General features: G+C 53.0%; 13 protein-coding genes across 13 annotated transcripts; 5 read left to right on the top strand and 8 right to left on the bottom strand.

Annotated features, from left to right (window-relative positions):
- Positions 1-473: 473 nt before the first annotated feature.
- BU25DRAFT_460877 (uncharacterized protein) lies at positions 474-1,245 on the bottom strand (the record flags this gene model as incomplete). The annotated part of the gene is made up of 3 exons (XM_033710389.1): positions 474-677; positions 724-1,026; positions 1,093-1,245. 3 exons carry the CDS (start codon positions 1,243-1,245, stop codon positions 474-476), a joined length of 660 nt encoding a protein of 219 aa, XP_033558897.1.
- Positions 1,246-1,637: 392 nt separating this feature from the next.
- Positions 1,638-2,218, bottom strand: BU25DRAFT_423821 (uncharacterized protein; the record flags this gene model as incomplete). The annotated part of the gene is made up of 2 exons (XM_033708238.1): positions 1,638-2,055; positions 2,151-2,218. 2 exons carry the CDS (start codon positions 2,216-2,218, stop codon positions 1,638-1,640), a joined length of 486 nt encoding a protein of 161 aa, XP_033558896.1.
- A 1,686-nt stretch (positions 2,219-3,904) lies between these two features.
- Positions 3,905-5,475, bottom strand: BU25DRAFT_413248 (DUF914-domain-containing protein). The gene is made up of 2 exons (XM_033706994.1): positions 5,079-5,475; positions 3,905-5,017 (listed from the first exon to the last, which is right to left on the bottom strand). Exons 1-2 carry the CDS (start codon positions 5,335-5,337, stop codon positions 4,044-4,046), a joined length of 1,233 nt encoding a protein of 410 aa, XP_033558895.1. The 5' UTR covers positions 5,338-5,475; the 3' UTR covers positions 3,905-4,043.
- Positions 5,476-6,202: 727 nt separating this feature from the next.
- BU25DRAFT_132584 (uncharacterized protein) lies at positions 6,203-7,748 on the bottom strand. Its single transcript, XM_033700520.1, has one exon. It carries the CDS (start codon positions 7,526-7,528, stop codon positions 6,281-6,283), a length of 1,248 nt encoding a protein of 415 aa, XP_033558894.1. The 5' UTR covers positions 7,529-7,748; the 3' UTR covers positions 6,203-6,280.
- Positions 7,749-8,468: 720 nt separating this feature from the next.
- On the top strand, positions 8,469-10,455 carry BU25DRAFT_413246 (TMP-TENI-domain-containing protein). Its single transcript, XM_033706993.1, has 2 exons — positions 8,469-8,793; positions 8,871-10,455. Exons 1-2 carry the CDS (start codon positions 8,688-8,690, stop codon positions 10,415-10,417), a joined length of 1,653 nt encoding a protein of 550 aa, XP_033558893.1. The 5' UTR covers positions 8,469-8,687; the 3' UTR covers positions 10,418-10,455.
- BU25DRAFT_413245 (uncharacterized protein) lies at positions 10,456-12,019 on the bottom strand. Its single transcript, XM_033706992.1, has one exon. It carries the CDS (start codon positions 11,815-11,817, stop codon positions 10,489-10,491), a length of 1,329 nt encoding a protein of 442 aa, XP_033558892.1. The 5' UTR covers positions 11,818-12,019; the 3' UTR covers positions 10,456-10,488.
- A 1,224-nt stretch (positions 12,020-13,243) lies between these two features.
- On the top strand, positions 13,244-15,828 carry BU25DRAFT_132516 (uncharacterized protein). The gene is made up of 2 exons (XM_033700519.1): positions 13,244-13,730; positions 13,904-15,828. Exons 1-2 carry the CDS (start codon positions 13,427-13,429, stop codon positions 15,520-15,522), a joined length of 1,923 nt encoding a protein of 640 aa, XP_033558891.1. The 5' UTR covers positions 13,244-13,426; the 3' UTR covers positions 15,523-15,828.
- A 306-nt stretch (positions 15,829-16,134) lies between these two features.
- BU25DRAFT_347535 (HET-domain-containing protein) lies at positions 16,135-18,323 on the bottom strand (the record flags this gene model as incomplete). Its single annotated transcript, XM_033703158.1, has 2 exons — positions 16,135-17,744; positions 17,810-18,323. The coding sequence occupies 2 exons, from the start codon at positions 18,321-18,323 to the stop codon at positions 16,135-16,137; spliced, it is 2,124 nt and encodes a 707-aa protein (XP_033558890.1).
- A 573-nt stretch (positions 18,324-18,896) lies between these two features.
- BU25DRAFT_413242 (uncharacterized protein) lies at positions 18,897-19,770 on the bottom strand. Its single transcript, XM_033706991.1, has 2 exons — positions 19,639-19,770; positions 18,897-19,588 (listed from the first exon to the last, which is right to left on the bottom strand). The coding sequence occupies exons 1-2, from the start codon at positions 19,753-19,755 to the stop codon at positions 19,007-19,009; spliced, it is 699 nt and encodes a 232-aa protein (XP_033558889.1). The 5' UTR covers positions 19,756-19,770; the 3' UTR covers positions 18,897-19,006.
- Positions 19,771-20,479: 709 nt separating this feature from the next.
- BU25DRAFT_450450 (uncharacterized protein) lies at positions 20,480-22,539 on the top strand. The gene is made up of 2 exons (XM_033709697.1): positions 20,480-20,753; positions 20,807-22,539. Exons 1-2 carry the CDS (start codon positions 20,549-20,551, stop codon positions 22,078-22,080), a joined length of 1,479 nt encoding a protein of 492 aa, XP_033558888.1. The 5' UTR covers positions 20,480-20,548; the 3' UTR covers positions 22,081-22,539.
- A 363-nt stretch (positions 22,540-22,902) lies between these two features.
- On the top strand, positions 22,903-23,725 carry BU25DRAFT_132496 (thioredoxin-like protein). Its single transcript, XM_033700518.1, has 2 exons — positions 22,903-23,144; positions 23,196-23,725. The coding sequence occupies exons 1-2, from the start codon at positions 23,063-23,065 to the stop codon at positions 23,603-23,605; spliced, it is 492 nt and encodes a 163-aa protein (XP_033558887.1). The 5' UTR covers positions 22,903-23,062; the 3' UTR covers positions 23,606-23,725.
- On the top strand, positions 23,523-24,521 carry BU25DRAFT_132490 (uncharacterized protein). The gene has a single exon (XM_033700517.1). It carries the CDS (start codon positions 23,730-23,732, stop codon positions 24,309-24,311), a length of 582 nt encoding a protein of 193 aa, XP_033558886.1. The 5' UTR covers positions 23,523-23,729; the 3' UTR covers positions 24,312-24,521.
- Positions 24,522-25,065: 544 nt separating this feature from the next.
- Positions 25,066-27,289, bottom strand: BU25DRAFT_493349 (uncharacterized protein). The gene is made up of 2 exons (XM_033711709.1): positions 27,173-27,289; positions 25,066-27,116 (listed from the first exon to the last, which is right to left on the bottom strand). Exons 1-2 carry the CDS (start codon positions 27,244-27,246, stop codon positions 25,082-25,084), a joined length of 2,109 nt encoding a protein of 702 aa, XP_033558885.1. The 5' UTR covers positions 27,247-27,289; the 3' UTR covers positions 25,066-25,081.
- Between the last annotated feature and the right edge of the window lie 25 nt (positions 27,290-27,314).

Raw genomic sequence — 27,314 nt, 5'->3', positions numbered from 1 at the left:
TTGTTGTGTGGCTATGATGAATCTGGCTACTTACTTATCTGATCTGCCTGGCTTCGTCTTATGCAGGTCGTACTGCACTATGTACTCGTTGAGAAATGTAAGATCAGCTTAATCTCTGACGTATTGTGGGAAAGGAAGAAAGCAAGCAAAGCATCGTCACCGAAATTTTTCAGCTCCATCCTCAGTCATACCTCAATCTCTCTTTGAATCCTATCTCAGCACCTTTCTTCCAATTTCTTTTTCGATCCGGTTCAACTCTGGCTGACATCGTGGATATGACAATCGTTCAAAGCTGGCTCATCGCTGGGTGTTGGAGGAAGTGAAGGATACCACCGATCGCCATCACGTGATAGGTAGCTTATATCGAGCTTCTGCTCACCTGCAATACAATACCATGACAACCAACCTACCCCGCGAACACTGGGCACGTATTCCAAAGCCTCGGTATTCAGTTTTCTCATCAGATGAGAAACTCAGAGAGGCTCCTGCTTAACTCCAGCAGTAGGCTCGGACTTTTTGCGTTTGGACATCTTCTCGTGGATGGACGCGAAATTATCCTCCTCTTCTTTGACATCGATGCTGTCAATTTGGATGCCCTCGTTGTTCTCCTCTTGGCTGACTCGAGCGGGAAGCAGAGCTCTCAGTCGATCGATTCTCTCCTGCAGCGTTGGGATGCGCTCTTGCACGTCAGCGCGAATGGCCCTACCCTCAAGATTTGAGCACATAAGTGATAGGACCTTGAGCGCGAATAGCAGTATTGAGGCCATTGAGTAGCTTCTCGATGCCGCTGAAGTGCCTGTCAAGCGTGTGTCGCATAGCTTTGTCGACCTCTGACTGGAAGTGGTTGATGACTTGTTCGACGAAGTGGTTGTCTGACTGAAGGAACATCTCGCCCAGCTTCTTCCTCTGGAACTTCAGCTTCGGTTCGACGGACTGCTTGTACTGCCATTTCGCCTTCGGATTGGCTAGCATGGTGTTATATGCCTCGACGTAGATGGTATCGGTCACTTCTGAGATCAGATTGGTCTACCTCTCGTATTCCATGTTTGCCCCTTCGAGGCTTCTCGATTGAACTAGCCTGACTTAATCCACAAGGCCCTCGATCTTGGCTTGGTACTTTCGGTTCAGCGGCTCCCATTTCAGCTTCGCCTTCTCCACTGTAGACACATTCGCCGCAGAGTTTTTCATCACCCGGAAGATCTTGAGGTAGAACGCTTTGAAAGAGTACGCCAGAGATGGCAACATGTGTCGCATTCACTCTTTGTGCGCCTTCGATCACTTATGAAAGGCTGCTGCGAGCAAAGTCGCCAGATCTTTGTTCCATTCTGCGCCTTCCTCGAGGCCTTGAGCTTTTGACAAGCCTCTCGGCACTGTACCTCGGTTCTTGAGTATGCGGTTGAAGGCTGGGGCCTTCAGGTCGAACCAATCCTCTTGGATCAGATCCTGAACATTTTCTTTGTAGTCTGGTAGATCCGGCACTATCATCGCAATGCTTGCATCCGAGGCAGGTTGGAACTTGGCCTTCGCTGACGATAGCGTCTCTGTCATATATGGCTTTCGAACACCATTACGGTCATTGGAAATGGAGATGAAACCTCCATTACGATTGGTTTCGGTGACAGTGTGTTCGATCCTTTCTACAAGTTTTTTTTCGCGTTTCCTCTTCTTCGACGAGGGTGCGTCCTCTTCAACCAATCTTCGTCGGCATGCTGGTACTCATGATAAGATCGCGCGTGCTCTTGAGGAAGGGCCTTTCTTTTCTCAGCGTCCAGAAACTTGATCTTGGCAAAGAATCGGTGACCGCCACTTCCTCCCCTGGGGTAGTCGATGTATCGCGTTACAGTGCTGGTGCAGGCGGCACCATCAGCGCCGGGGAGCGAGAAGCCATCACAATCGAAAATGGCGTTGGTGCTCAGGCTCTTGCCTATACCTTGAGCGCCGAGAAGAGCAACTTTCATCGCAGGGCTACGCAGAACATTGGCGAGTTTGTTGGCATTACGGATGAGATGCTGAATTTCCTTGTCGTCGTCTGGGGTCCCTTCAGAAGATCGATGACTGCTTGGGCGAACTCATTGAGTAGACCATCAATCCAAGCCTTATCTAGCTTGTATTATGGATGATTGGGCTTTTTCTCGGTCCTGGGGTCGTACCTTGACAGGTTCTTTTGAGTGTTCAAGTATGCGGGAAACTCTTCAAGGCTGAGAGCGCCTGACGCCATGTTTGTGGTAAACATTGAAGAGTCTGTCAAAAGTTAGCTTCCAGCCCGCTCAAAGCGAGCACATCGACTTGCTTGTACTGATGTCAAGTATAGGTTTGGCTAGAATAGATAAGACGAGTGGTGATGTGATACGAGGTGTGTTGATGTTACGAAATGTGGTGCAAGAAGAGTGCGGATTGGGACAGGGAGAGGAGGATGAGGGTGACTTTATATAGAATAGGGCTACTGGAGGCGCCAAGCAGTCAAGCTGAATAAGTGAGAGAAAATACTTGCTGCAGGAGCTCTTGGCCAAATCATCACCAGATGGTGACGTGGGACTAAAGATGAGATAGCTCAGGCCAGTAAGCTCCTTTCGGAAAATGTCTGCGTTCGACGTATATCACTCTCATGCCGAGACGGAAAATATAATTTTTAATCTTACTTGCTTCCTTCCCTGATCACTCCATATAATGTTCTTTCACAAGTTGCTGGACCCCCTCTGTCTGGAAACCATGATGTCATCAAACCATGAAGTTGTTCTTCGGGCCAAAGAGTTATATCTCATCCTCGTTCCAATTATCAAGGTGGGTCAGCAACTTGTGAAAGTCACCGATAATGTATGCTCGCCTGGACGAGTCTGCACGCTTTAAAAGTCATGCATGAGTGATGACTTCTTGTCAGGCTTGCAGATGATGTCCGGCGGAGGAAGCTTTCCAACTTCGAAGTAGTCCTTGACATAGCCGTCGATACAGCCTCCCAACGAGGTAGCTCCGTGAGCTACTGCCTCCTGTTCTAGAAGCACGGATCCTGGAAATCGAGGTATCATCTGCCAAGCATACGCAGCAGGACAGACGACATCGAAGGTATTTGTGAGTATGAGCATTGGATGACTGGCGTTGGCGCTAATGTTACCATCGAATTGTTGGCTGTGGGGAGGTCGAAAGGGCCACTACCTACAATAGGCCGTACCTGTGTTCATCATGCCAACGTACCGACTCGAGTTGAAAGACGCAGCATAAGTTCTTCGAATGATTCCAATGTTGGGATATCTTGAGGACCAGGTCGGTGCAAGAGATCTCGTGGAGGGTGTCAAGGGTGAAGATCTTCCGTATAAGATTTGGAAATGTTTCGAAAATCATTTCCAATCAGCCAAACTGCACTTGGGACGGCTTGGGGCGGGTATCGCTCTTCGTATCCAGTCAGGACAGGTAGTCGTCTCTTTTCAGTCCAGTCAGCTGCTTAGCTAACTGACGAAACTCAGTGCGTCCATCATATGTCTCCCTTGTATGCATTTACACTACGTCAGCGGTGAGCCTTACAGGAGCGTCCACGGCAATTGCATCATAAGGAACCTGCAAAGGGTTCTTCTCCAACTTCCTCAAGAGTCGTTCGTAACGTGCTTCAGTTTGCTCTGCGAGACCAGCCCAGAATGTACATACATCTGGACCAGCTTCTAAACACTGACTGAAGAATTGTAGGACAGCCTCATCCTGATCTGCAAAAGCAAACCGACTTCCATCCAAGTTTCAAGGCTTCCCTTGCATGGCACGATCCAAAACAAATCGACCGACACGGTTAGGACATAGGGTGGCAAACGTGGTACCCAGCACAGTACCATGACTCTTACCGTAATAGTTCACCTTTGCTTCTGCAGGATCAGAGCCTTGGCCAATCGAACTTAAACGCGCCATCACGAGAAATGTCGAAAACAACGGAAACTCTCAAAAGTTGCTTCAGAAAGGGCGTCTGAAACGACAATGGCCATGCTTGTCACTCATAAATCATTACACTTCCATCCGCTATGCTAACTCACCAATGCCCGCTTTGCATCCTCCAACCTCGCATCTTACACAATCGCCTCAGGGTTCTCAACCCTCCTCTTCGCTGTACCCACCCCAGCAACGCCCTTCGACTGATCTGCGCCCAGCCACGGTTTCAACGCCTCAGACAACGTAGTCTGCCTGATGAAGTACAGCACCTGCCCCAGAATGATCAGGACAAACGCAATGGGATACATCCAATGAATGCTGAGCCCCAGAACCTTAACACCAATCGCCACACCCCAGAAGCTTCCTGTCAGGAGCGAGATATTGAAGAACGCTGCGCTCGACAAACGGAACAGCACCGGCGCCAACGAGTAAAATAGCGACAAGATTAAAGTGTACCCCGTAAGGTAACCGCCAACCTTGCTGTTCCACGTAGCATTCCGGAAGGATGTGCGATCAAAGATACCGGCCTGCGTACCATTGATAAACATGCCCCAAAACGCCAGCTGGCCGACAACCTCATACAGCGGCCTCGAGCTAACGAGCCACTCCTCAAACACATTACTCAGACCGTAGAACGTCGCCCCAAGTAAAGCGAACAAATCGCCCTTGACCTCGTCACTCGCGCCAAACGAGTTACTCCCCGTAATCTGGTCCGAACCGAATATAACACCCAGACCGCCGATGCAGAACAAAATACCTGCGAGTTGGGTGTAGTGGTATCTGACCTTCAGGAAAAAGAACGAGATAACGACCACGATGACGATAGCCCAGAAGTTGATGAGCTGAGCGGAGAGGATGGTGGTGTAGCGGTAGGCCAGGACGACGAAGTAATTACCCTCGACGTCTAAGAAGGCCAGGATGAAAAAGCGCCAGCCGTCGAAGATGACGAGGCGGATCCATCGCTTGAAGCCGTATTTGTAGATGGTGTAGGTCGTATAGACTAGGTTCAGGAGGACGTAGTTGAAGAAGGATTGGAAGGCGGGGATCGATGTGCCTTCGTTTGCGAGGAGGGAGGAGAGTGTGTTAGTGCTGGTTATGCAGATGGCAAGGACTGTAGAAATGTTAGAAATGCAGCTCTGGTCGTGTAGAGAGGGACGTGAAGAAAGGTGTACCTTGTCCGAGGAGCATAGTCAGCCAGAACTGCTTGGTCTTGAGGTACTGGAACCAGCGACCCTTGCTCTGCGCATCGTTCTCGAGGACTTCGTTGCCAGTCCCCACGGGGTGGAGAGCTGTGCCGGCACGCTCATTTTCAGAGATCGTGGTAGCCTCAGAGCCTTTAGGGTGAACGGTTTGCGTTACTACTGGTCCGGTGTGGATATCCTCGCCTTTACCAAAGAAGCCCTCAGCGGTGTGAGGTTGCAGCTGGGCCATATCGACAGTCTATTCGTAATCCTATCTGCAAAGCGCGCAAGTCGCAATGTCGAATGCGGGGAGTGGAGCTTTTCAATCGCAACGTGAGCGCAAAACTCCAGAAGTCGCTCACGGTCCTACACACTCAGTCGGCAGGTGAAGAGGAAGTAAAGAGCAATAAAGCCGTGCACATCGCGGGGTCCGCCACATTTTTATGCGCCATCTGCAGCTGGGCACCACGAGCAAAAATCGCTGGCTTCTGTCAATCTCCACATAGGCGCGGTTAGTCTCCGAAGCTTGCCCACAGCCGGCAACGTGCGCGCGGTGGAGCCGTGCTCTAGATGCTGGCTAGGCTAGGCGAGTCCCGAGTTGCTTTTTGGCGTCTGCGCCTGGTGTGAGAGGGCTGCATGTGAATTATGTGATTTGGTGGGTCGAGCGTGCTGGAGGTGATGATAAGCGAAGAGGGGCAGTCAATAAGAAGCCAAGGCATGAACATGTGTGGACGTAGAGAAAACACATTCACAAATCCGTGAACACGGAGGAGCTTCTTGGACGACCTTCCATCGCCACGTTCTCGATGTGCAGAAACTGTTTCTGTATATGCAGCTATGTGCACCGGAGGGCCCAAGAGCCCGGGACTAGGGAGCGAACGACAGGCGGGGCGCACAAGCAAGCACAGGCACAGATCGCGGCAGCAGGTGGAGCTGCGGAATGCTTCAGCAACAATTTTGTATAGACAGACTACAGGAGGGAGAGTAATGCCACTAGCTAACCCATCATCTGGACACCGCGAAACCAAACAGGAATAGAGTTGTCCACACGCCGTTCAAACAATAACGAGAAGAAAAGCTCAACATCGACTGCTATTTGAGCACACGACTCTTTCGAGCCACGAACACCAAGGAGCTGACCATCAAACTGTCAAGGCACTAGAGCAGCGACCTTGAACTGAAGGCTCAGCCTCCTACTCCGAGTCCTCCTCATCGCTGTCCTCCTGGTTGAGCCACTCGTAGAACTGCTCAGCAGACTTGCGCACAGTCTTGCTAACCTTGAGGTCAACGTACTTCTTGCTAGCCTTCTGGCACCAGGGCTTGAGCACCTCCTCGCTGATAAGATCGTTGTTGTAGATCTGGATCAGGATGGCGGAGACCTGGGGAATGAGCTCGGGCTTGTCGTTTCCAACAAACCGCTCGATACCGCCAAGGAAAGCCTTCTCGTGCTTCTCCGAAGTGATCAGCTTCTGCAGCATAGGAGCACGAGCCTCGATCTGCTTGACGATCTTCTCGCTGAAGAGGGTCTGGGGAATGACGGTCAAAGTGCGGTGCTTGGTCTCGATGCCAAGCTCCTTCGCCTTGAGATAGACCTCAACGCTGTCGAGCTTGTCGACACCGCCCTTCTCCTTAGCAGTGTCGATGATCCACTTGCCAAAGACGTCGTACTCGGAAGCCTCGGCGTCTTCCCCGCCCTCGATGACGAGTGCGCGCTTGAGATCGTCGGGAAGGTCCTGAGCACGAGCCTTGATAGCAGCCTCAGAAGTGTCGATGTGCCACTCAACCTCCTTGTTCTCCTCCTCAATGTCTTCAGCACCCTCTTGGATTTGTTTGGTGAGCTCGTCATCGCTGCCAGCCTCGATCTCCAATTCACCGTTGTTGTCGTCGTCCTCAGCACTATCTCCAGGACTACCACCGTTCTGCGAAACCTCCTCGCCCCTGGCCTCGGCCTCCTTGCGAGCGCGACGCTCAGCCTTCTTGGTAGACTTGTCCTTCTTGCCCTTCTTGGGCTCGTTCTTCACGATGAAGGTAGAGAGCTTGAGGCGAGGGTCGACCTCCGAGATCTTACCGCAAGCCTTGCAGTCGAGCGTGATGTTGCCATCCTTGATGTTGACCTCAGTCTCGGGGTTCTTGCACTTTTTGCAGAGAACAAACTTGGAGATGAAGCCATCGAGGTAGTCCTGAAGCTTGCTGGCGTCGTGAGCACCGTTGATGATCCAACGGTCATCGTTGGGGCTGGTGTTGGTCTGAGCACCAAGCTCGAAACCGAAGTACTTGATGACGTGAGCTGGAGGACGGGCCAAGGAGTTGGCAACGCTGGCCAGGTTCACGATGACGGTCTTGATGCCGTTACCCTTGCCTTCGATCTTAGACTGGAGGCGCTCCATCTTGTAGCGGTAGAAGGGGTCGGTGACATCGCGGCGAATGTTGACGGTAGCCATGGTTGCGGTGGTGAGGTTGACGTGTTTGGTATTGTTACTGGAGATAGGACGAGTGGGGTGGGGTCAGATCTGGAGTGCGTATGAAGGCTGTAAAAGACATGCAATAGCAGTCTCTTGTGTGTAGGTTGTGTGTTTGTGACTCGGGGTCAGGCAGGCACAGTATTAACCGTTGGTAGAGTGGTGAAGACTGCGCGGTATCCGCATACAGCGAAAATTTTGCAGTTTGGGGGGCGGTTCGACTCGGAAGGCGTGGAGTTGGCGCGAATACATATACCGCAGATATCGTTATCGACTCTGTGGTGGGGAGGGGTTGCTTCTGCGGTGCCTACAGGCGAATGTGGCGGTTGTGAGGAGTCGCGGGCGTGCGACTTAAAGGATGGATTTGCGAGTGCTTGTGTGCTGTTGCCAGTGAAGGACACTGGGTAGGGCGGATTTGCCTGATGGGTTTGCGCTGGGCGAAAGGTGTGAGTGTGTGCGGGCTTGGAGGAGTCGAGGGCAAGTTTTTAAAGGCGATGGTGGAGAAGCATCCGTGGCTCGAGCGCACGCCCAAACCGCGGCCAATTGCAGCGCCAACCGTGGAACGCCCAAGCAACCAGCGATGCACAACACGTGTATCACAAACAGCCGCTCGTCAAGTTGCAATCGTTTCCCAATCGCTACGTAGCCTTATTTTTTTTCCTGGTTGTAAAGACATAATTCCCCCGCACACCATTCAGTGTGAGACAAACAGTCCGGTTTGCGTGCCCGCCGATCACAAAGAAATTTCTCAACCAAATCCAAACGCCTGCCTAGAACAATCATGACTGTTTCAGGAGGACCACAGCCCGTTGCCGATGTTGCCGAATGTTACAGATTACCGCTGTAGACGTGAGCCTCGCCAACCACGTCCTCCTGACCCTTGGGAAGCTTATGGCAACTACCAGCTTTTGCAATTTGCACGCAAAAAATTAATATACTCTGATCAAAATCTCTCGTTGCTTACAAACACTCTTAATCTGAAGATGTCGCTTTGAACCAAGAATTCGAAATATTGATTTGCATCGCCGCCGGTGTGGGGTAGGCTGTCCCGCTGCAAAGTCAACGTCACTTCACACCCTCACCTACCAGAACAAAACAAGCATCTGTGATTGTGTGATTGAGCATACAACCAATTGCAAAGATGATCAGCCAAGTTGATTACTCGTTGTACCTTGTGACTGACTCGACAGAAGCCATCCTAGGCTCGAGGGATCTTGTCGAGGTTGTTGAGCAAGCCTTGCAAGGAGGTCGGTTGTACTTTCTTCTTTCCATGTATACTTTGTGACCAACACTGCTGGAGATCATCCGTTGACGATTTTTTCAGGTGTTACCATCGTCCAGTACAGAGACAAGACCAGCGACACAGGTGTTCTCATCTCAACAGCGAAGAAGCTACACGAGAAATGCAAGCAATACAATATCCCACTCCTCATCAACGACAGGGTCGACGTTGCACTCGCCGTAGGCTGCGAAGGAGTTCACCTTGGCCAAGATGATATGAACATCGTCGAGGCACGCCGTATCCTAGGAGATGACAAGATCATCGGCGCCACAGTCTCCTCAATCGAAGAAGCCAGAATAGCCGTTGAGCGAGGCGCAGACTACTTGGGAATCGGGACCCTCTATGCTACCCAGACCAAGAAGAACACCAAGGACATCATCGGCGTAAACGGCCTCAGGAACATCTTGAGCTACCTGGACGAAGCGGGCGAAAAGAGCAAGAATGTCAAGACCGTATGCATCGGCGGCGTCAACGCATCCAATGTCCAGCGCGTCATTCACCAACTATACGCTCCTCGTTCTCCCTCATCGAAGCCCAAAACCATCGACGGCGTCGCCATAGTCTCCGCCATCGTCGGCGCCAAAGACCCCAAAAGCGTATCGTCCCACCTGCAGCACCTCATCAAATCCTCTCCTCCCTTCTCCAAATCTACCGACCCCACCTTCTGGCTTGAAAAGAATGAAGATGAGATAAAAATCCTTGTTTCCACCGCCGACAAGGCCACCGCCTCCGTGCACACCAAATCGCCCCTCAGCCATAACATGACAAACCTCGTTGTCCAAAACTTCGCCGCAAACGTCGCCCTCGCCATCGGCGCGTCCCCCATCATGGCCAACTATGGCGAAGAAGCATCCGACCTCTCACGCTTGGGCGGCGCTCTGGTTGTCAATATGGGCACCGTAACCCCCGAAGGGCTGTTGAACTACAAGAAAGCGATCACTGTGTACAACGCCGCGGGCGGACCGATTGTGCTTGACCCTGTGGGCGCGGGCGCGACGAGTGTACGGAGGGATGCGTTGGGGCAGTTACTTGGGGCGGGGTATTTTGATCTGATTAAGGGGAATGAGAGGGAGATCATGGCGGTGGCGAGGGCGAGTGGGTTTACGCTGGACGACTCGAGTCAGCAGCGGGGTGTGGATAGTGGGGATTCGCTGTTTAGTCTTGGACAGAGAGCGTATCTTGTTAGAAGGATTGCGCTGAGGGAGCGCAATATTGTGCTTATGACGGGCGCGACGGATGTTGTCAGTGATGGCGTGAGGACGTATGCTATCAGTAACGGACATGCGTATTTGGGGAAGATTACGGGGAGTGGGTGTACGCTGGGGACTACGCTGAGTGCGTATTTGGCGGTGTGGCCGCAGGATAAGTTGCATGCGGCTGTTGCGGGGATTTTGCATTACGAAATTGCGGCGGAGTATGCAGCGAGGAGGGAGGATGTAAAGGGTCCGGGGACCTTTGTGCCGGCATTCATTGATGAGTTGTTTGCAAGGGGTGGGTTGGTCAGTGAGGGGAAGGAGAGCTGGGGCAAGGATGCGAAGGTGGAGTGTTTGAAGGACATTCCTGATGCTGGTTTGTTGAAGGATGTTTAGGCTCGACATAGCTGTAGGTAGGAAGGTACATGTTGCAATGGCGAATACTCGGCTCTTCCTACTTCTGTCCTTCATGCGTCGACCTGAATCTTCATCCCAAAGTCATTGAGAGTATCCACATACTGCTCACCAAGCGTCGCAGGCGTGAGAATCCCGCCTCCCAACCTCCCAGCCTCTGTCTCCTCAAGCCTGCCTCTCAGGATGACGTTCGCAGCAGCAGCCAGCGTAATTGCTGTAGCCCCGTATCCGCCATGGCCGACGTCCAACTTCGCTGTAACCTTCTGCCCGCTGCCCTCGGCGACACCTACACCACGGTAAGACATAAAGTCGTTCTTCATGCTCTCCCTCGTAGGACCCTCGCCAGACGCAGGGATCAAGAACCTCTTGAACAGAGGTGCGAGGATCCAACGTGTAGGTGGCAGCACGAGAAACAGTCCGACGATGCCCAAAGCGAACTTGACAATAAGGCCTTGGATAAGAGATTTGGCTCGCATGTATTCATTGAAGCGGAAGCGCGGGCCATAGCCGTACAGGCCGGCAGAGCGATGCACGATGCAGGCGTCGACGCCTGCCATGAGGCCTGTAGTCTGCAGACCACCAAGCTCAGCAATATTGGGCAGACCAAGCAGACCGCCATTGGGACTACCAGTGGGCTTGTCTAGTTGTTTGTCGAATTTGGTCGGGCTGAGAGAGTAGGGATGCATGCTCTTTCCCAAGTGTCCGAGGGAGTAGTTGCTAAAAAGCTCCAGCATGGTCAGACTGGTCCCACCAGAAATGCCGCTCTTGAAGTCGTAGAGGGTCATGATGACACGTTCGCAATCTGCTTGGAACTTCTTTCGCACTGCACGAGCGAGGACGTAGGCCATGATGTCTGCGGGTACGGAGTCGAGACCTGCCTCTGGGATGATGATGCTCTTGTTGGATTTTGCAAGTGCATCATACTTCGAGATCATGTCGTAAATCCAGGGCACCTCACCAGTGGAATCCAGGTAGTGAGTGCCATTGGCGGCGCAAGCAGCGAGAACGGGCTCGCCATAGTGCATGAAGGGACCGACAGTGGTGATGAGAAGCTTGGTCTTCTTGACGAGGGTGTTGAGCTGGTCTGGCTCCAATTCGCAGGTCTCGACGTCTGGCAGCTTGCGGTTTGCATTGAGCTTCTTCAGCTCATTAACCACACCCTGAAGCTTCCTCGCATTACGTCCAGCAATTGCCCACTTCAGGTCTTCTGGCAGGTGTGTACTGATCCATTCTGCGACCAATTTTCCAGTGTAGCCGGTAGCGCCGAGCAGGATGAGCTCATATTGGCGATTGTTCTGTATCTGAGCCATGTCTTCTTCGATTGTCTTCGATGCAAATGAGTACTGCGCGGCAAGGTGTGGTTTGACGAAGAGGTGGGACATCGGACAGACGAAAATGCTTCCTTACTCGAAATCTTCGAAATGCCGGACGAAGCTCTAGATGTGGAAGGCCAATGAAGTCATGGACCGAGGTAGGAGCTAAGCACATTGATACGTGCTCTGCAGGTTCCTGTCACGCCACATGATGTACTCATTGTCGCATACTGACATATGGTAGTTGCAGTTAAGCTTGAACTGCTCTCAATTTCAGTACAAGCAGAGTGTAAGATGTGCTGGTGCCCGCGGGCACAGTAAGATGATCATTCTAAGCTACGACCAGTACGGTTAGCGCAAAACAAGAAGCGCGAGAAAGAGCGCACAACAACGAGACGCTGTCTCACACACCACAAACATGAATATGTGACCAGCACAGCATTCCTGATCTGCGCCACCGCGCTCTTACCAGGAGGTCACGCGACATACCCTCTGCTATATTGTGGAAACCAGAGAGCGTCAGAAGTCCTGTCGACGCTTGGAGGGGTCAAATTGCCCACCATGTTATCTGCAGCGTCGCTGACAGCTCGAAGACTTGCAGATTACAGAAAACGACGGTTCCGACGCGCATCGTCTATCACTAGCGGCGCATCTGCTTGTTCCCAAGCAGTATCGAATCGTTTGTACCGAACGGCTGCCATCCGGCGCTTACACAGCCGCGAAGCACTTAGATGTAGAAATACAAGAACCTTACGTTTCCGCACACATACCTGAAGGGCTCCAGACCCACGAGTTGCGCGACGAACGCGTGTCGAGACTACCAATGGTTCTCACCATCGGCCTTGTTCGAATCGTGTCGAACCGCCTCGAGCTTCTACCCACACTGCCTAGTTTGAGCACGCGTGAAGTTCCGATAATTCGAGCAACGAGACCTACAGACTGAGCGCGCGTAGTTCCACGGAGCGAGTGTTGGCTTCGGACTCTTGAAGACTACTTAGCAAGCAACTATCTGCGAGACTAGGATGTCTTACGATACGCCTCACACTGTCAGAGGATGGCGACCTGGACAACTTGCTGCCTAAGCACGAGGACCGCCTGCAAACGCGAACACCTTAGTCTGTACTTCTCAGAAAATCAGAGTGCAATCGTACGAGGAATCAGCCGAGCGCAATATCCAAGACAACCGATAGACCAGCATGGTTCCAGCGTTGTCAGGGAGCCATTGAATCACGAAAGCAACGAACTTGAATCATGTTTGCATTCCAAGCATCCACCCGGTGATTCTGACAAGTCATATGGCTCACCCGTTTAGAACGCTGTGACACGTGGTAAGGTAAGCCTCAAGTCCGGCGGCTGATGTGCCTTGAAAGGCTGCATCACCAACGGTGCTCTCTTTGGGCTAAGAGATTTTCCTGCCTGCAAAGGGACGCGCACCAACTTGACTAACCGTCGCGAAGGCACACATCACGAGTTTCGCAGGGTTGCGCTACTGCCTGTGGTGTGTGGCTGATGCAGGGTGGGCAGGTCAATGAGAGGATCCATGCAGGTGCATTGGCCAAGAGGACGCTAGCGGTACTACTTAAGCTCGCCCCTCCGACTCTCGACCTTCCCCATCTTCAACTTATGAATCGCGTCGAACAGCCTTTCCTTTCTTCCACCTCTTCGAACTTTCAAAACAATGGCCGAGACTTGTATAGTCTGCCTCGGCGATCTCGTCCACCCAGACGAAGGTCGTCCCGCCACCGAGGTGCCATCAGCGACCGAATCGCTTGCGGATGGGGCTGATGCCAATCCTGGTAACCCTGACACGTTCACTACGACAGCTTTAGAACAACCAAAAGATGATGAGATGGTTGCACACCTGTTACCATGTGGTCACAACTTACACAACGAATGCCTCAAACCCTGGGTGGAGAGAGCCAACAGCTGTCCGATATGCCGAGCCAGCTTCAATATGGTCGAGCTCAGTGCGCGCGTAGGAGGTATGTCAATCCGTGATGTTACGAGATGGCGAGCTGCAAAGTTTGGTGGTTGCCTAGCTACTGGCTAAATGGTCAGTCGAACTCGACCCAGCCCTTACGCGATCGAATGCTGCAGCAGCAGTGTCATGCTTAGCAGTTGATCACCTCAGGACAACCTACTAACTACGCAACAGGTCCCAAGCTATCCGAATATGCTGTCAAAGATAGGCAACAAGTCGCCGACATCGACCCTTCCATGATCGTCGATGAGGACTACGCACTTGAGGATGACGGAAGCTATGACGCATGCATGGTCTGTGATGAGTTTGGCGACGCATCACAGCTTATGTTCTGCCACAGCTGTGAGCAACTTTGCCACGTTTTCTGTGCTGGCCTGGACGAGATGCCGACACGCGGCGCCTGGTATTGTCAAGGCTGCATCGAGAACCCAGCTCTCCTTGAAGCAGCAACCCGCCGACGTACCAACCCTCGAGGTCCTGCAGCCTGGATCAATGGACGCAGTCGCGTACCTCGACACAACCGAGCTCCAGACGAATGGGTTGGGGTGTGGCAGAGCGTCTGGAATCGACTGCAATGGGACATTGACTTTCCTTTCGAAGATGAGGATCAGTCAGAGAATCAATCCGAAGTTCTCAGACGCGAGGCACACGAATGGGAGCGACGCTTCGAGCTTGCTCGCCAGATGGGTGCAGGCACTCGCTTTCGCGCTGTCGCCGACAACATCCACTCGCGTCGCCGAGGCTCGAACCGATCCGCACGACCAACGAACCGATCACTTCATCGCGAACCACCCAAGACACCCAGAGACCCTGAGTCACAAGAGGAGATCAGCGCTTGGAATCAATTTGAAAAGGCACGAAACCAACTTGCGCAGTTGGGAGACGTCCCGGCGCCACCTGAGAGCACCACCAGCAGCCGACGAGGGCGCAAGCGAAAGTCTGCGGACTCATCACCTGCTGGCGCCGAGCCTGTTGAGCAACAACCAGAGCGCAAGCTGAAACGCCCGCGAACGCGCCTACACATCGACAATGGAAGGGGTGAATCGTCCACCGCGGCAGCCCGCCGCAGCACTGTCACTCATGAAGGCGGCCAAGAACCAGCTACATCACCACCAGCAGGCGAGTCATCAACTGCTCCCGGCTTTCTCGCTTCTCTATTACAGGAAGTCGAGGTCGACCGCTTTGCCGAACGCGACAAAGAGATCGCCGCCCCACAGCCCAAGCGCATCATTGTGGAGCGAGCGTGCTCACCCCAGCACTCGTCTCCCGGCCTATCCCCGGTGTACCAACAACCTCGTGCTGGCATGACCACACCGCCGCCCCTCAACCTCACACGTCCCAAGTCACCCGTGGAACAGGACCAGGGATCGCCGACATATTCTCCGTACTCACCGGCCGATGATGAGCGAGTCGGTCGTCGCAGGCTAACGCACCGCACCGCCGGCCTCAGCAGCCCGCCCCGGTCAAAGGACTCGTCACCCTCTCGACCGCCAACGCTCTCGTACTCAACCAAGGCTGAGCTGCAACGCATGGTCACTGCTGTTCTGAAGCCATTGTACCTGAAGAAGGAAGTCACTAAGGAGGAGTATACTGACATCAATCGTGACGTCTCACGCTTGCTGTACGACAAGGTCGGTGATGCTGGCGCGGCTCCTTTGGCAGATCAGGAGACCAGGGAGAAGTGGCAGCGCATGGCGAGTGACGAGGTTGATTGTGCCATCAAAGCTTTGCGCACTGCTGGCGTAGTAGCACTTTCGCCTGCCGCCGAGGACTCTGCATCGTCCTCGTCATGATAGCGTTTCGTGATTTTGTTCTGCTTGTTTAGCGCTTTGGGATATGGCGCATAGGTGGCATCGAGATACCATGGGATATGGCGTTATTGTACCGTAGATCATGTTTTACGATGGTTGGAGATGAATGACATCTCGTATGGCTCCCCCGAGGGCTCTCAATGCTACCACCCTTTTCCGTAACGGACTACTGATAAGTACTGTCCTACGAACGTTTATATCCCCTTTGATATCCTAACCATCCGACAAGAATATCGAACGCATGTTCCCAGTCCATCCCTCATCTCTTAACGCAGTGGCATCGAAGAGGCATCAGAGTTAGTTGTCTTTGTGATTCGAACTTGTCTGACGTTTCACCGAGCTTTTTCTTGAGCTGCGGTGGAGTGAGGAAGACCTGCACTGATGTGCTGATGGGTAAGAGCGCGGATAGTGGAACGGCGTAAAAGTGAAAAGGAGGAAACATACTAGTGGAAGGCATATCGAAGACGCATTCACATTGAAGAAACTAGGATGTCCGGTTTGTCATATACGCTGACTTAGATACGTAGAGAGACAAAGGCCATGCTTCGCCCCTAGAAAAGCGTACATACCGATTTACTCAAAGTTATCAGAACGTCAAGCGATCCTAAATGATCTGGGAGGAAATTTTGTGAACATGCTTGGCGGCCAGGCAGGCGCCATTCCAATCCTCTCGTAGGCGCCTGGTATTCTGGACGATTCACCCAGGAGGAGAACATTTGCTCTCCCTTGTATGTTACCAAGTAGAATGCATAAGCATTTACATTCCCAGGTCTGTTGGGGCAATTTCATCCCGTAGGGCACTCGCTCGATGGTTCCATCCTCCAGCAGAGATAGTTCTCGTTGGACTGGACGCAAGGCAACGTCGGCCCATACTGGCATCGGTGTAGACTGGTTGTTTCCCAGGACAGTCGTGCAGTGGTAGCGATATGTGGTTATTGGTTCTGCTGATTTTGTATAAGGGCGTTCGATTCGGCACCGAATCAGAGCAAAGTTCCAAAAAGCGTACACTGTCAAGACGCCAGTTACTGGTTCCACATTCTGGATGGAAACCTTGATGAGGTAAGGGTCATTTTTCTGAAGCCCGTCCAGAGGCATACATTGTCCAGAGTTGATCGGACCATCAATACTTGCCCAACTCCAACTGGGGGCGTAGTACTGGGGATGCATGCGGCAGCTATGCCCTTCAAGACCATCCATGGCAGTAAGGGCTTGCCAGGCTAGACTTTCGCTAAGAGAGTCTTTCCACATACCCCAGATCGGAACCCATCCGCGTGCACTGGCAATCCGTTGCATGACCGAATGAATGGCTGGTAACCTATCCGAAGATTTCGTGATATCCCTTCTGGTAAATTCATCAATGAGAGTCCACCAACCATCAGGTGTTATGTCATCAAGTCGAGCGGACCAAGAAGGGCTGGTGACGTGTTGGCCGTAACCTTCCCAGACGGAGTGTTGACGGCATTCGAACTTAAGCGCAGATGGAGTGAAGGTTACAGTCCGCGCAGCGAGCAGGCGTTCTTGCCAGATCCATGCTCTTGTAGAGACTCTGCCGTAGTTTCCCCCTCGTGACTCTGTGCCCAGCGGGTATGGTCGTCGCCGGAATCGTAAGGTCTGCGAACCGATCTGGTCGTGTCCAATCTGCAGATTATAGCTTCCCCATTTTTCGTCTCTTTCCACGATGATGTCGTCCATTTCTGTGTCTGCAGATGCCGTTGTAATGCTTATGGTCGCGTTACCATAGTACTGACCCATCTTTGGCGCTTGCGTATTCCAATCCTTGCTATCGCCTTGGATGATACACAGGCGATCGATCCAGATGTAGTTGATCCTAAGTATTTGAGCATAACTGATGATGCATATGAAGAGAGGCGGCAAGTCAGAAGCTTTGATGCCAGCTAGCCTATCCGCAAAGGTTGCTGCATTTGTAAGGAATGTATCAGGCTGCAGAGGACCCCAACAATAGCTCAGCGCGATATATTGCGCATTGACGTCCTTGGGCTCTACTAAGCGAATATCTCCGCTATGATCAGGATTGACCCAGATGACGCGATCGGGCAACCGAGGCATTCTGCTCCCACAATTGTGATTTTGCAGACACGTTGTGGCTTGATACGAGACAAACCTCAGGCATTCAAGATCTCCGCTGTGTGATGGAATCTCACTGGCAGCACCTATGTGGCTCACCAAAGGGCCTAGAATCGAATCTGCTAGACCTGTAGGCAAGCATCAGAAATGAACCTTCAAATTAAGGTGAAGTATAAATACTGACCGTTGTTCGGTTGCGGTAATTCTGGCCGATATATTTCGAACTCGACCTCTTCCTCGAAATTGCCTGTTGAATCCGGAACTCTCACTTTGGCTTCATGATCGAGAGATCCGCCAAGGGATTCGTCCCATACTGCTTCCAGTTTGACAGATCTTCCATTGACCCATCGCACAACTACTGGTAGATTGAGACAGAGGAAGACTTCGATAAAGGATTCCTCGTTCTCCCAGCCTGAGCGGATTGAGTTGATAGCGTTACCAATCAATCTACAGTAAATGCATCCGGATGATACACTAGTTAGAAGCTGTGATGAATTCATGCGAAGCTTTCGACTTGGCGTTCCTACAGCAACATTGTACTCCCTCCTGGCCCAGTCGTCGCTCTCCCGCTTCGTGTCGATAGGAATCTTGCGTGCGTCCAGGGAGAAACAGGTATAGCAGGGCAGAGCCAGCTGTGCTTGTAAAGTGTTGGCACCCTCGCTCACATTCCCGCGATTCGCTATTGGGGGGACAGTCATTTGACCCTGGGAGGTCCCAGTAGACGAAGCTGCTGGCACGATGAAGGACGAGTCTTCTAGCGCGAGTACGTTTGGTGGAACATACGTTGAAGCAGCCGCAGCGTCTCCAGGAGATAATTCAGGGCAAGTTTCGGCACTTCTCTCAATATCGTGCTGCTGCATCGACAGTTGTTCAGAACACTCCCGGTATTTGGCCGTGTGATTTGGTATCGTGTCAGAGCTTCCGTCGACATCATGGTGGTTGGTTCTCGAAGCCTCTAGTGACCGTTCTAGCTGTGTTGTGGCATCGAGAACGATCTCTCGCGCGGTGGTCGAATTTGAGAACACGGCCCCCATAGCCGGCGCGGTGCCTCCTTTACCGTCACTGCGTCGACTCTGCTGCCGCAACTTGTACAAGAATCTTTTCATTTTGGATCTCGGTTTCTTGGTGTTTAATGTCGAATGGTGCTTCTCTGGCGAGAGGTAAACCGACGCGACCCTCTTCACAGATCTCTTCGCTAGCGATCGAGACTGTCAGTGTAGAGTAGCAATAGTAGGAGATGGTCTGCCCAGAAAAATATGTTCTGGAAGCGATGATGGTTTGAGAGATCGATTCGTGGGGCACGTTGGTGCCTGAGGGCTTGGCTACTTTCTATGTCACCTGGGCCGCGGGTCATCTGACTGCCGTTGTACCCTTGTACTTCCTATTCGAGGTCTTCCGGCTCAGCTTCAGCCTTCTGAGGCATGTCAGGAATACATCCCTCCCTATTCAAGTTATCATACAAGGCTATCGCAGCAAGCGCCTTAGCATCACGTCCCGCGTCTCTCCAAGCCCTACTCAACGGCACAAGCTTGAGTGTAATGTTCTCACCCTCGTCGCGCAAACCCGTAGCCTTGTCTTTAAGCCAGTTCATGTGACGTCGAGTGAGCCGCTTCTGGCAGAGGAAGATCGGTATGAACTCGTCGCAAGCACCAACGCTTGGGTACATGGAGTTCTCGACACTCTCAGATCCCTTCGCCGCCACATTGTTGTAATTTGATGTCCACGGTACAACGGAAACATCTTTGAGGGCGAGTTCTGACATGTTGAGAAGATCACTCCCCTTTACTTTCAGGTTCGCCTCTTCTTCGATTTCGCTCGCTGCTGCGCCCTTGAGCGAGCCGCCGTCTAGCATACCCGCTGGTATCTCGGTGAATGCTAGTGAGCCTGCGGCGATGCGGGGTTGGACTGTCAATATAACGTGCTTCTCGTCCTCTCCTTGCGCGTCCTCTGGTTGCACAATGATCTCCACATTTATGGTTAGCACAGTTGATAACCTCTGGAACGAGTACCCACCAGCACAGCGACACTCCCACCTCGCAGAAACACAGCTCCAGGAATCCAGTCTGCTCTCGCCTTCTCTTCTCCATCGTGGACGTAGGGATCAGTCTCGATCTTCGATTGGATCTTCATGAAGCCGAGCTTGTCTTCATGGCCTGAGCGGTCTCTCCAGAACCAGTCTACGGCCTGGACTTCGAGCGTTCGTAGCTTATAGGGGTGCTTATGGAAGGGATGAGCTTCATCCTGTTGGAGATCGAAGTTGTGGAGCAGTTTTGAAAGCCAATTGTCTAGAGCGGGAAAGGTGAATGCTGTCTTGGGGTTTGATGGTGATGTCAAGAGCTTGTCGAACTCTGCTGGGGTGAGACTGTGGGGTAGATGCACTTGGACTGGCGGCTCGAATGTGTAGTGCTTGTACTGGCTGACAGTCGTCATTGTGTATCAGGAAACTAGTTCAATGAAAGAAGTCGCAAATTGAGAGCCCTTTAATTGTAGTCGAAAGAGTGAGGGGCAGAGATGGACTGTAGACGGCATAAGTGCAGAGACGTGGAATCGACAACCAAGACCTTTGTATGCTTGGTGTCACGATCGTAGGCTGTAGCACCTGCCTAGAATTGGATCTGATCACGAGATGATGCGCTGCCTGTGCCTGAAGGCGAGGAGACCGCAAGGCGCTAGCGAAAATTACGAGGATTACAGCGACTGGCTGTTGTAGGAGCGAAGGAGCTTGGATGCGGCGAGCTCGCGCCTTCCTTCAGGGTCGCGACTGCCCCACCTTCCCGTATCATCATTGCCCTAAATCCGTGTCCGCCACTCGGTGGGCAAATGCCGATTATTAACACAGCAGCATTAGCCTACCGTTAATCTTGTTTGACTATGTTGACCTTCTGAATGACTCTCCTTCCTCTGTTTTAGTATCGTCACAATCATGGGCACGCTTACCGCTGATTGCCCGCGTCTGGACGCGCATTGTGACCACAAGCTTGCGACATCATGTCGATTGACTTCCACACCCAACTGCTGTGCTTGTGCAGATGAGCGGGCTCACAGTTTGACCTACAGGGTGTACATTGATGGTATTGGTTTCGTACAACGAGGAACGAGGTGGCAAGGCTACTGTTGGTTCTGCAAAGGTGGTCACTTCCTCCTTATGTACATCTAGAGTACACTTGCTGACCACACTCAGAGTTCTGGAGCAATCGCCTCGCAGCCACCGAACCCCCACTCGAGATTTCTCAAACATGCATACCCGAGATACCAGACCAGAAGGAGTTTCTCGACCGATGGTTCGAGTTCCATCAAGGCTACCGAATTGCGAGGCGTCCTGATGGCACCGAACAACGCATTGCAGTTATTGGAGAGCCTTTACATGAAGTCAGTCCTGGTTTCCTACCGCGAACATTAGACCAGCTACGAGCGGGCATTGAGAACGATGCAAGGAGACCAGAGAACAGACTGAGGCGGCGACGGCTGACGTCTGAAGACGAAAGGCCTGCTGGGCCGCAGCAGAGCCTAGAAGATGCTCTCGACAGCCTGCTTGAGGCGGAATCAGATGACGATAGCCCAGATAACGAGACACCAACGACCCTGGAGCAAGTGGTTTCCAATACCACTGAGTCACCGCAGCCGCCAGTGAACGATTTCATAGGGCCACTGAGCCTAGCTGCGTCGCGGCGGCAGCGAGCGCAGGAGCGATTTGCTCGTGTCTTTGGGACTGTTGAAGATGTGCAACAAGACGATTACGAGTCACCGTTGTCGAATATGTATAATCGCGCATGGAACCGCTATCGTCAGGCTGAGGACTTACGCGCCGTTGGCGACACGGAAGCTCCTCCTCTGGAAGGTCTGTCAGTTCAGGTGCGTCGAGAGATTGAAGATCAGCTTCTGTGGGGCGTAATGCGGGAGTCGCAAATAGGCCAGGAGCCAGAAAGCAACGTCTGGAGCTACGCTCCCGTTGGCAGTAACCACAACCCTGAGATGAGCGTTGGCAATGTGACCATCACTCCGCCTTGGGCGAACTTCCCGGCCACGAGCGCACCTCCGACCGAGCCTATTGCGACAACACCCTCCTCCACGGGTGGTTTGTCAGAGGTTCGTCTGTCTCTCGAGCAGATCACGAGCGAGCTGCAACGCCTGCGCTTGGCTTCAGAGGCAGTTTCCTCTGCTCGCCATGCTTTGCACGCTCATCGTGCGCCTGAACGACCTTTTCCAACCTTAGACAACCAGCCCGACCGACCACCACCGAAGACAGATTTAGAGATGACAAAGACCCTGGCCTGCCAGGTGTGTTATCAGCAATTGGCTGATATCGCTGTGTTACCCTGCGGTCATATGGTAATGTGCGAATGGTGTGCGGATGTCGTCGTACCTGTCAAGCACTCGCATATACCAGTTAGGCCGTCGAAGTGCCCCATGTGTCGAAAGCAGGTCAAGCAGAGATTCAAGATTCACACTGGTTGATCAGTAGATGCTTGCGACCACAACGAACCCCAGTACAGCATACGAGCAACGAGACCTGGGTGACTACCAGCGACGGCGACGACTCGCTACGATCGAACGCAGAACTATACGAGCAGAAGTATGAGTTGGATCCGTGAGAGTACTGAGCAGACCATCTAAAACTCGCAGGTAGTCCTGCCGATGCCATCGCTGATCACCCTGGCGCAGGTAGTCTGCTCTGATAGGCTCTTGCCCCGTCCTCGAATCAGTATCAGCATGCTCTGGGCTTGCTTTCCGCTCCATCAAGTTGAAGTTCGCGATAGGAAGACATGATGATAACGAGGCATCTAGAAAAGTTCAAGGTGTTTCTGCGGATCACAGAGCCATCGAGGTCCGGCCCTTCTCAACGTTCGTGCCAAGTTTGTATTCGATGGGATAATTCATATTTGAGGTTATCGGAACAAAGACATTCTCGATGAGCGCATACGTTGCCACATTTGAGATACTACAGGCTAAATTCTTCAAGACGTACGATCAGTAATCTCAGTATTCTCCAAACCGTTGTTGTCTCGCCAACGTTGTTTCGGCCCTTTTCCCAGTTTCTTAACGTTGAGTGCATTCTTACTCATCATTTTGACTGCTTCTCTGTTAGACACGTCTGCGACACTCGCCACCGTAATCATATCATGTTACACAGCCCTACAAAGCAGCCTCATGCCGAGGAAGTCCGGCACTTACTCGATCCGGTAGCACGGAACGAAGGTCAGAGACAACACCTCGAGCAACAGAGGCAGACCCAACTGCCGAGAAGGCGGGTATTGCTTTCGTCCAAAACATGATCAAGTGGATGAAGTATGACGATGACGGCAAGAATTATGTACAGGTCACATCGCCCAGACGAGGCTGCGCCGATCACGAGCTTTAAGATACACTGACAAGCCTTACGGCCAGGGAACGAAACAACCACATTGCAACAATCCGCAGCTCCGCTTGAAAACTCGAAATGAGCCAACTTGGACAAGTCCGCATTAGGCATAAGGCACCGAACTTCCACTGTGAAGCAGTCGTCGGAGGCGCCATTCAAGGTACGCAGTTTTCCTCAATTCATTGTTGCGCCATTGCTGACCCATTCGCAGAAGTATCGCTGAGCACCTTCATCGCCCTTCGATCACCAGGCACGCCCGACCCGGATAAACCTTGGCTACTCTTACTCTTCATACCAGCCGCTTTCTCCTGCGTTTGTCCCACGGAGGTCATTGCCTTCCAGAACTGCTATGATGAGGTCTGCGACAGATACTGCAGCATCGCTTTCGTATCTGTTGATACGGAACATTCTTTGTGGCACTGGCAGAACGTACCGCGCCAGTACGGCGGCCTGGGTAATATCGACATACCATTGTTGAGCGACGCAACTCATAAAATCGGCAGGGACTACGGTGTGCTTGTTGAAGAGGAGGGTGTTAGCCTGAGAGGCGTGTTCATTGTCGATGGGGAAGGACTTGTCCAGCAGGCTTGTCTCACCTGCCTCGTGCAACATGACTTCTGATCCTTGGATACAGCTAGTTGACCAGAGACGTAGATCACATTGAACAACCTCACCGTCGGACGGAGTGTGCGAAAGCTCTACGTCTTCTAGAAGCGTTCCGAGCCGTTGCAAAGCATGGTATCCTATGCCCTATCGACTGGAAGCCAAGCTCACATGCCCCGGACACGCTCAACACCATTTCCAATACGCTCATAGAATCCTACGAGGACCGACTGGCCAACCTGCAGAAAGGTACGTACATGCTCGCCTTCGTACGGGACAGGATCTAACAATTCTGCAGAATTTGGTGATGTTGAAGTTACGGACCTGGATGCAAAGCACCGAAGCAATGCTAGTATGGGAAGTGTGCCACATGCGGAATTCGTGGATACCCCGGGTCCAAAGGTCAAGCTCACCGCCGAGTCCTGGCCATACCAACTGCGCACCTCGAGTATCAGCAAAGCCGCCTCGGGGGGAGTCAATCAATCAAGAATCAGGCAAATCAAAGCAGTCACACCCTCTCAGCCCGATCACTGCGGTTGCTACTCCAGTCACCACGCTGAGCACTCAGGAAGTGCCACTCCTGAAGCTGCACACCCAGGAGCGGACCGCCCGCCACAGTCTAAGTACGCCCTTCCACGAAGACATAAGCAAGATCTTCTCCTTCTCCTCGCCCTCCCTTTTTCGTGAATATCCACCTTCCGAATCCCTATCCCACTCGGAGTAGTAGACTGACAGGGCACCAGCCACACCTCCGCGCACCACAACCAGAAAGCGCACTCTGCTCAGCCAAAGTGATCAATACGTCTAGGTCGGCGCCCAAATACACAGGAGCCCCAGGGAGGGCCGCATGCCGTCCTGGAGTTTGCGAATCCGACGCTGAGTCCGATGGTCAGTCCGAGGGTGGAATTCAAGGCCCAATCGCCAGCCTACGATTCGCCATCACAGGACGAGCCCGCCGCCTCTCTTGCCCAGTATAAGCAGGAACAGCGCCCCTGCCCTTAGTCGTGCTACGAGCTGGAGTGGTGTGCTGAAGCGCGAGGGCAGCAGCACTGGTACGCCTGGACTCACGCCAACAATCAGCAATGGAAGCGCAAATGGTACTGGCCAGACGAGATCACAGGCGACCTTCCAAGCGATCAAGAAGATGAGTGCTGGCCTGAGCAGCCCACGATTCGATTGTAGTCCAAGTATGCAGAAAGGGGACGGTGAGAGGAGTCCGGGGTACTTCGACGTCACCACCGAGGAGCATGAGAGCTACCATGGAGCACTGGAGAGGAGCGGAGACGGAGACGGAAAGGGAAGGTTGGATGGAGACACATTCGCTAGCTTTCAGTTTGTTAGTGGTTTACTGCACGGCGTAATAGTGATACATAGACGAGACTAAGAAAAGCATGTCGAGCTCGTGTAACACTGCTCCTGATAAGCTTTTGTTGAATGGAAGGAAGGTGGATCGTACATGCGCGACGCTGAATTAGAATGGGTATATCGATCGTACTACAGTTTACTCCTCACCCCTTCCACCGGCAGCGCTCCGCTCATCAACGCCATATCCTCCTCTCCTCCTTCTCTCCCGTACAAGACCACGTCTCGTCCGCCTTTCGTCGTCCACCACGCCACAGCCACACCGCTGCGCTCCGCATCCATCTCCCCACTAACCAGCACCTCCCAGAAGCGTGCTTTAACCACGTCTCGCATCTCGTGATCGTGGATCGAGTTGAGTAGTTGCGCGCAGAGTGGTAGCCACTCGTATAATAGATTGATGGTGAGGAAGGGAAGTGCGTCCAACAGAGTGAGAGCGAGGACTGCCTGCTCGGAGAGCGCGGGAGGAGGGGCGTCGGAACCTTGTAAAGCGAGGGCTACGGCGTCAGTCGGTAGTGCAGTCGTGGGCGCGTGCAGCGCTCTGTAATGCACAAGCTCTAAGAGGGTAGCTGGGAGGTCGGGGTGTGTCGCTGATAGAGGACTTGGCGGCGCAGTAACCCTCATTAGCGTCTTGAAGGCGAGTCTGAACTGCCGCGCAGATAGGGAGGTGGGGAACGCAGAGAATAGTGCGTCGATGTAGAACGGTAGGTGCTTTGCTGTCACCTCTGCGCTTTGAGGGGCCGAGAGGACGGAGAGCATGACCGAGTGTGCGGCTTCGAAGTTCGGCATCAACCCCGGGGCGGAGGAGAATGACGCCAAGTAGGGCACAGCGGCTGCGACGAGGAGGTCCTCGTTCACCGAGGCGGGAAGGATGAGGGAGAAGTGTTCGCTGGTGTTGAGGAAGTAGAGGTCTAGGATCCGGTCCAGTGGGTGTGAAGGAATGGATCCGAGGTGTGGAGGGGCGATGAGAGAGAGGAATTTTGTCGAAGCGGTGGGATGTGTGGAGAGGATGTCGATGGCGGTTAGGTAGACGAATGTGTGCTGCGAGAAGGACGCCGGTCCGAGGCGAGAGGTTATGAAGTACAAGTGGCGGAGGGTGTGCAGCGCTTGAGAGGCTACAACGGGTGCTGTGGCGTCGGATGCGAGGATTGGATCGCGAAGAGTGCGGGTGAATACGCCTCGCAGGATGACGGTTATCGCGAAGAGGGCTGCTTTGAGGAGTTTCCATAGCTGGGGCGTTGTCTTGTGCAGTGCTTCTTCCTCAAGGTGTGCTGCTTCGTCCGAAGGGTCGATGTCGGAGAATTTGATTTGCCGCCATTGCGTTGTGAGAGCGCGGGAGAAGCTGGCCAGGTCGTCCATCATAGTCTGAATGATCCAAGGACTCTGCGCGTTCTCCACCGCATGAGCAATGAGGCGTGACAGCGGGCCCATAGACGCCACCAGCGGTCTGGCAAGGATGGCTTCAACCTGCCGACATGAGCTGGATGTTGCACTCCAGTCCAGCTTCCCACCCTGCGCGACCCTTACGTCTAGATCCAGTCCACCAAGGAAGTACGCGCTCTGAAACCCCTCGCTGGAATAAAACGCCGTCCCAATCAACACGGGCAGCAAGAGGTCATAGTCCAGCAGCGTCCTCTCTCCATCACTGATACACCCAAACGCATGGTTCAAGATGAGCGTGATCGTCTGCCCACCCATCCCATCCGCCTCACCCCTCTCCCTAACCTCCATAAGCGCAAGGTTTGTCGCATTAACCAGCGCGCCCTCAACCCTCCTCCTGATCCCACTCGCCCAATACAAGTCCATGCCCTGCTCTTCCAGATTCCCCATGCCTATCAACAACCCCCCAAGAACGATCAAATGCTTCCATCTCCTGCTCCGGTCATCGGCGCCCGCGACGATCGCTTTGATCCACTCATCTAGATTCAGACCCCCACCGACGGGACTCTGGCCCGGGAGAAGCTTCGGGGCTTTGTTGTAGCGGACATGGTTGTGGTGGGTTATTATCGTCGTCACGGCTGTGTGGAAGACGGAGAGGAGGCGCAACGAGGTGCGGACGCCGTCTGGACGGTCCCAGAGTGCGGGAGCGGTGAGAAGATGTGATGTTAGGAGGCTGAGGTTGTGCGGGTTGCCTAGAGTTGTGAGGAGGGAGGAGGCGGTTCCGAGGATGCTGGGGATAGTCAGTTTGCGGTGCGCGTGAAGGTGGAATGTGGTTGGAGGGCGTACCGAGGCGTGTCTTCTTGGTCGGTGTAGACCTGCAGTGCGCGCAGCAGCGTCGAGAGGAGGCGATCAGCCGGCATCTTGCCCCGAAGCTCTCATCAAGATGTGATGTTGGTGTAAGCGCGTTCGGATGCCGTTAAGGTTGACA

Source organism: Macroventuria anomochaeta (assembly GCF_010093625.1).
Source record: "Macroventuria anomochaeta strain CBS 525.71 unplaced genomic scaffold BU25scaffold_29, whole genome shotgun sequence".
In the NCBI taxonomy this organism is placed as follows: Eukaryota; Fungi; Ascomycota; class Dothideomycetes; order Pleosporales; family Didymellaceae; genus Macroventuria; species Macroventuria anomochaeta.
The sequence above is the reverse complement of the archived record's forward strand: the minus strand, read 5'-3'. Positions and strand labels throughout refer to the sequence as shown.